The sequence below is a fragment of the Cicer arietinum genome, chromosome 7 (assembly GCF_000331145.2).
Source record: "Cicer arietinum cultivar CDC Frontier isolate Library 1 chromosome 7, Cicar.CDCFrontier_v2.0, whole genome shotgun sequence".
NCBI lineage: Eukaryota > Viridiplantae > Streptophyta > Magnoliopsida > Fabales > Fabaceae > Cicer > Cicer arietinum.
Genome location: NC_021166.2, coordinates 36017482 through 36024970, shown reverse-complemented (window position 1 = coordinate 36024970; position 7489 = coordinate 36017482). Strand labels below are relative to the sequence as shown.

Sequence of the window (7489 nt, the reverse complement as noted above, 5' to 3'; positions counted from 1 at the left end):
TTTAAACTCGATCTAGCAAATGTAAAGAAATACGTTGTAGATATCCTGTTAGAAAATAAAGAGAAGGATAAGTTTTTCCTTGCATCATATAATTCAGGGTACGTAATTATATATTCTTTATTTATATCTTTTTTAATTTATGAGATCTTAATTTATTAGTTGTGTAAACAAAATCGCCAACCAAATTTTTGTTGTTGTAGGGCACATTGGGTGCTATTTGCAATCAATGCGACCTCTGAAGTTATATACTATTCAGATCCCTTGCACGACAATTATAACAATCACTCCGATATAAAGACCATGTTCGACACATAAGTAATATTTATTTATTTCTTACATATATATATAACGTGTTTGTTAATGCTATAATAATCACATTTATTTATTCGATAGTGCTTTACAAGTTTTTTGAGCTCAAAGAAGTGCTACAGTATCGAAGCAAAAGTCAAATAACATCACATGGATTCCAATAAAGGTTTGAAATATATGCCTTTAAAATTTCATTTACAATCAATGCACAAATATTTATTACTTATATGTTTTATTTTATAGTGCCCTCGTCAAACTAACAACATCGACTGTGGGTACTATATATTGTGATTCATGTAGGAGATTGTTGATATGAATCAAACTATAATCACAGAAATGGTATGGTATTTTCATTATTTGATTTTCATATATAAGCTATGTATATATTTGATTCTAACTTATTTATGTTCAGTTTTTATATCGCACAGTACTTTGACAATTCCAGTCCAACATACTTTGAAAGAGATCTAATTGAAATAAAGGAAGACTGGTGTCAGTATGTGATTGAAATAAAAATTATTTGATTTGCTGGGAAATGGCATGCTGCAAGGGATAGTTATATGAATATATGGTAGTTCTGTTATGTGTAGTTCTGATAGTTATATGTATATGAATAGGGCACAATTGTAAAGTTGTGAATATGTATTTGTATGAATATGTATATAGTTTTGTGTTGTTGTCAATATGTGAATATGTTGTGAACTGATTGTGTAAATATGTAAAGTTATAAAGTTATATAGTTATATAGTTTTGTTTTGTTGTGTACTGATTGTGTGAACTGATTGTGAATTGATTCTGGATGAAAATGATTTTGAAAAAAAAAATTAAAAGACAGTGCTTTCTAAAAAAATGCCATAAAAAACCAAAAAGCGCTTTTTAAAAATTCCATTTACAGCGTTTTTTAATAAAACTAAAATAAGAATGCACCTTTTACAACGTTTTTTCAAAAAAAGTGTTGTAATAGGTGCATAATAATACATCTATTGTTTGCACCTTTTACAACGCTTTTTCAAAAAAGCATTGTAGTAGGTGCATAATAATGCATCTATTGTTTGCACCTTTTACAACGCTTTTTCAAAAAAGCCCTATAATAGGTGCATAATAATGCATCTATTATTTGCACCTATTACAACGCTTTTTCAACAAAGCGCTGTAATAGGTGCATAATAACTATATATTGTTTGCACCTTTTACAACACTTTTATAAAAAAACGCTATAAAAGGTGCATAATAATGCATCTATTGAATGCACCTTTTACAACGCTTTTTCCAAAAAGCACTGTAAAACGAGTATAACAAGCGCGCAATATATCTACCTATTTTATAGCGCTTTTTTATTTTAAAAAGCGCTGTTGTATCTTTTTACAGCGCTAGATACTACAACGCTTATTTTTTTTGAAAAAGCGCTGTAAATGGGTTAAAAAAACGCACTGTAAGATAAGTTTTTTCGCGTAGTGTATTGATTAAATAAACAAAAGGTAAATTTTAAAAAAATTAAAAAATTGTAAATATTTTATAGTATATAGTGTCAAATGTACTCGAATAATGGATGCAATAATATTTAGAATCCCTTAGAGTTATTTTTAGATGAATGTGTATAACATGGACCTCTCAAAAATTAGTCTGAGTGTGGACCTTTACTATGTTTAGAAGAAAAAAAATTTATGATAATAAAAAATAGAGATAAAATATAATACTCTCTATGTCCCAAAATATAAACAAAATTTGATCAAAGAAAGTCTCCGTATTTTGTTCAAAATTCTACGTATTTTGTTCAAAATTTATACCAAAATAATCCACTTTTTGACCCATTTTATGCTTATATTTTGAGACAGAGTAGTATTCTATTAAAATTTATGAAAACTAGTGGGGTCTAGCTTTGGAAGAGGACCCTATTAATCAATCCTATTTTTCAATTTCACTTTGGTCACTTAAGTTTTTTTAGTTTATTTTAGTCCCGTAAGTTATAAAGTCACATACTTTGATCCCCTTATGTTTTATTCATTTCATTTTTGTCCTTTAAAATATAAACATTAAACCTATTAATCCCTTAAATTACAAACATTAAACACTTTGGTCTTTTTAGTTATAAATGTTAGACGCTTTGGTCCTCTTTATCTTTGTGTTATGTTAATAACTTAAGGGGTCAAAGTGTCTAAAGTATATAACTTAAAAGAATAAATTTATTATATTTCTAACTTAAGAGACTAAAATGAAATGAAAACAATTAAAATAACTAAAATGTTTAACGTTTGTAACTTAAGGGACCAAAATAAAACAAAAAAAAAATAATATTGTTTTCTGGTAACAAAAGAGGGCAAATCCCAAGAAAAAGAAAAAGCCTAAATTATACTAACATTCGTCGATATGAAACCTTCGGAACTCTCATCAACGACGATTCTTTGAAGCTTACTAGTGGGAGATGAGACTCCAAACCATGAAAAGTATACGAACTCTACGAAATATTGTGATTGGCTATCCAATTAGCACTCCTATTGCCTTCACCCCAAGTATGGCTAATTTGAACTTGCCTAATTTCCATTAATACCCCTTGATCCGTTTGCCCTCCGCATCTCAGAGTAAACCACTGCAGCCTGCTACGTTTTCTATTGATCAATGTGCTTCATTACAATTAAGCTTAAGCCATCATTCTTGGGCACTAGTGCAATTAAACCTTATTACATCGGTTCCTATGTACATGTTAGATCGGTTATTTGTCCGATCTAACATCAAGCGTTGTAATAAATAGTTATTTATAAAATCGGCTAAAAGGATAGATGTAACAATTCAAAATTCAAAATTAATTTATTACATCGGTTAAATTTGAACCAATCTAACAAGTCATATTCAAAATTTAACTAAATTTCATACTTCATGATAGCAATTAATAAATCAACTAAATATCAATTGAATTGTAATATTATCACAACAAATAAGTAAAACCAAAACACTAATGTAATTATAGGCATAATCGATTTGAACATGCCTCGACCCAAGGAGTCACATGATGGCATCAACTATGTTGACATTACATTATAGTTAACATGAAACCACAAACAAATCACAAGTCTGAGTATACATAAAAAGATAGTAATAATATTAATAATAAGGATTAATACAAAAAGATTCATATGAATTAACACAACCAAATCACTTGAATGATTACTATTATTCACCGTCACTGGCCAAAGATTTCATTATCTGCTGCAAACACGAAATCAACACAACAATTTAACGCATTAGCGCCCACGAAACCATCACAAAGCTGAATGAAATACCTATTCAAAACTCAAACCAATAATTAACATTTAAAAAACACAGTGAATAATAAAAAATTATCATAATAGCTCAAAAAATAAAAACAAACAATTTGACTCAAATTATTGATAATAATGACTTAATACAAAATGGTTTAGCCTTGAGAATATGACAGATTCAGAGGTACTGCAGCATCTGAACTTCATCAAATTAGTGTTAATCTAGGCATCCAACAAGTTCAATCAACAGATAAATAACCGATAAAAGAACCAAACAAATGCATGGTAAATAACCCCCAATTATCAAATGCATGCATTACACAACCATAAGCAGATGGTTTCAATGTGTTGTTACACTTCATACTTCAATCACTACGCAGATTATAAAGCCCAAAAAGTAGTACCTTTGTTATCAGACTGGGAAATTACCTCCCCTTCATAAGAGCTGGCCTCAAAATTAGTAATTGTTTTCCTTCCATTGCATTTTATAGTAGCCTTATCATACGCTCTATGATCAATACAACAAGTCAATAACACAACACATGTATAATCCAAAAAGTTTAATTAGACATTTCGTATGAGATATTCTAATATAAGAATTGGTAAACCTTACTGCGTCTAGTTCGCTATCAAATAGCCCAAGATATATATCTGCAGGCAAGAAATAAACCAGAACTTAATTATGGTTTATGGTTAAAAGCATTTTAGGATCAACTATTTATTAATGAAACTCAACTAATTGGTTTTCTCACTTTTTCCCAAGAAACTGTCTCATACGAGCTTCCCATCGCCCACATTTATGCAGAGTAACTCCTCTATATTTGGAGCTTCCTCTTGAAAAACCAGTGCTCTGTCTATGCAGAATATGCACAAACTCTTCCTTCATAAAGTTACTCATCTACGCAACAATTAATCAAAGTAATTAATGCTTACAATTAGAACTTACATTTAGATTTTAAATAAGACCAACAAAACAATCACTACAACTAATGCTCACAAACCTGCTTTATATCATCATCATAATCGCTAACGTTGAAATTGATATCCGCATCAACACCACGGAACTTGATTGCAGCTCGATCATATGCCCTGCAAATTAAACATACAAAAAAAATTTATAATTAATTAAAAAAAAACAAAAATCAATGAAAAACATTTCAAATGCTCAAGAAAATAATAATTTAATAACTAAATATGAAATTTATCTTGCTGCAGCATAGCAGTGTCAAATCCACCTGAAAAACAAAAAAGCAAGAACGATCAAGAACCATGAAGGATGAAACACTAAACAAGACTTTTTTGTATATCTCCAATTAAGTATAAAGCACTAAGCATCTCAATCATCAGGATTTTTTTGTATATCTCCAATTAAGTATTACGAACCAAGTCGCCAACAATTCTATGACAATGCATTAACTTTGGTTATCAAAAAATGATAAAGTTTTAGAAATATAATTGCATCTAATTAACTAATTAATTGGAACTGAAAATATAAGTACGTGATCAACTTTTGACTGCAGGGGTATTGCATATATATACACATATGATATAATGATTTCTTTTAAACTTGTATAATAGTGGGTATTTGTTGATAGGTTGAACACATACCACCCTTTGCTTGAAAAATTTAAAGAAAATGATTAGCTTTGAGAGAGATATTAATATTATGTATATATAAAGCAAGATCAGGATATTGAAAAGATTTATGGATATATTTATGCTGCAACAATGTAATGAAGTGGTATTGATCTAATTTGCAGCTTTGAGAGTAAAGAGAGAGAGGATGAGCAAAAGGTTAAATAAAGCAGTTGGAAATATTGTGTAGCCAAATTGTTTTGTAAGCTTCTTTATTTATTCACATATATATGAACTAATCATTCATATGCAACAAGCCTACGAGTACAATCATGAAGGATGAAATAAAAATCATAGCAATAACAATATCCTAACTTCTGTTCAAAGTGAAATTCCCTATTCCCTAATGCATACAAGCACCACAACTTGATATTAAACAAAATATAGAAAAAACACAATTATCAATCTTAATAGTTAAAATTGCCACCTCAAGAACAGAACAACTACAAACTACCACCTCAAGAACATAACAACTACAAACTTCAGATTTGATAGGAAACGTTGCTAGGCATTAATCTAAAATACAGATGAGAAAGAGATAAACGTGGAGGACCAAATTATTGCTAATTCATTAGTCATGCCCTGTCTATATCATTTTCTAAGTTTTTTGTATATACATAGTTTGTATTTAATTCAATTTTCTTTCTATAGGGGAACAATGAATCGAGTGACATAAACATATAAGAAACTTGCCAAGATAAAACAACAAAATGTCAATGTCTTTGAAGTTTTATAAGAAAAATGGTTAGAACAGAACATAACATATATGGTTAGAACATAACATATATGGAAAAAGAAACCAATCAAAAACACACAGTTTTTTTGAAGTTTTATTAACAGAGACAATCTCACAAACACATAGCATGCAGTTTTAAAGGATAGTTGAAAATTGATTCCAAAAGAAAGAGAAAAAAAGAGAGCAAGATATGGTGTTTAAAAGGGAATCAATGCATGTGATTTCTAATTCTATGATTATCACTAAATGCATTAAAGAATCAATCAACTAAAGAGTAAAAAAGTATCATGGTTACCAACAAAACAACCAAACCACTAAAATTAATATAAATAAAACCTTTGAAGACGAGATCCATTAGCAACATCATCCTGGCGGCGAAGCATCATGTTTACTTGATTCACACTGCCTTCATCAACAGCAACACCATTTACTCCAACTTCTGCATCTCCAACTTCCGAACCATCGGCATCTTACCTTTCTTAGCCTTTAGAATTTCAGAGTTAACCACATTCAAACTTTCTTCAACTTCAACATCACCACTTGCTTCGATTTCACCAACTCCTTCCGTTGCCACGTCCCAACCATCACCACAATTCTAATGGTTTTAATTTAATACATATTTAGTCGATTAAAGGATAAATATTAATCAAATATTAATTAGAACATGTCCTTTACATTTTTATTACAAACACGGCTTTCTAATTTTGTTTGTTAACTTAGGGATTTTGTTTCTAAAGAGTTTATTAGAATGGTCTAATATAAAGATCTAACAAAATTTATTAATGTCTATAATAACAAATTTGTCATTATTTTTTTTTGTGTAATTTTTTTTTAATATATATGTTAGATCAGTTCAATTAGAACAGATGTAACAGATTTACCACCACTTATTTTTGTGCAGTTTTTTTTAATATATATATTACAACAATTCAATTATAAGTGATTTAACAAATTTTACTATAATAACAAGTTTACCACTGATTTGCTTATTACATTGGATATATAACAACCCATCTAATATCGACGATGTAACAAGGTTAAAATGTACTAGTGAGGGTCTCTCCAAACAAATATACACAGTGTTGCCATCTTGACAATCACAAATATAGGATCCTCTAATCTTTAGAAGTTCTCTTCAAATATAGACTTGTTTTTGCATTTCCACAAGTTCCAGCATGCCACCATGAAAATAGAAGTCCAGTTGTCCATTTAAGCTCCTTGACGTTTGATGGTGATGTTTTTGAAGATCCACTCCCTACAATTTAAAGAGAAGAAACTAGTATAAAAACCAGTTGGAGCTAACCTGAGCCAAATTTGAGTTGCTCTTGGACAATCCTTAACAACATGGATAACCATTTCGTCACCAATTCTGCATCCATTACACAACAGATTTATGCAACACCCCATTTAATTATGCAATGATTAGTAAGAAGTCCCTCATGGGCTTCCCATCCACATAAAAGTTTGAATTCTATAAGGACCTTTCCACGCCCACAAATCTCTCTATTGCCCATAAATAGATTGGAGGTTGATCATCTACACACGATAACCG

General features: G+C 30.0%; 1 protein-coding gene across 7 annotated transcripts; it reads right to left on the bottom strand.

Moving 5' to 3' along the window:
* Window positions 1–3246: 3246 nt before the first annotated feature.
* On the bottom strand, window positions 3247–6683 carry LOC101506054 (floral homeotic protein APETALA 2-like). Of its 7 annotated transcripts, XR_001144517.3 has the most exons (7): window positions 6274–6682; window positions 4756–4801; window positions 4568–4655; window positions 4319–4464; window positions 4180–4217; window positions 3971–4074; window positions 3247–3513 (listed from the first exon to the last, which is right to left on the bottom strand). XR_001144517.3 is itself a non-coding variant. In XM_012718857.3 (6 exons), the coding sequence occupies exons 1-4, from the start codon at window positions 6321–6323 to the stop codon at window positions 4196–4198; spliced, it is 306 nt and encodes a 101-aa protein (XP_012574311.1). In that variant the 5' UTR covers window positions 6324–6680; the 3' UTR covers window positions 3247–3513; window positions 3971–4074; window positions 4175–4195. The 7 variants fall into 7 exon arrangements, 4 of the variants coding, with proteins under 4 accessions (XP_012574311.1, XP_073226824.1, XP_012574309.1 ...); XR_003474021.2 differs by having other exon boundaries at window positions 4568–4801; window positions 6274–6683; XR_003474022.2 differs by having other exon boundaries at window positions 4756–6680.
* Between the last annotated feature and the right edge of the window lie 806 nt (window positions 6684–7489).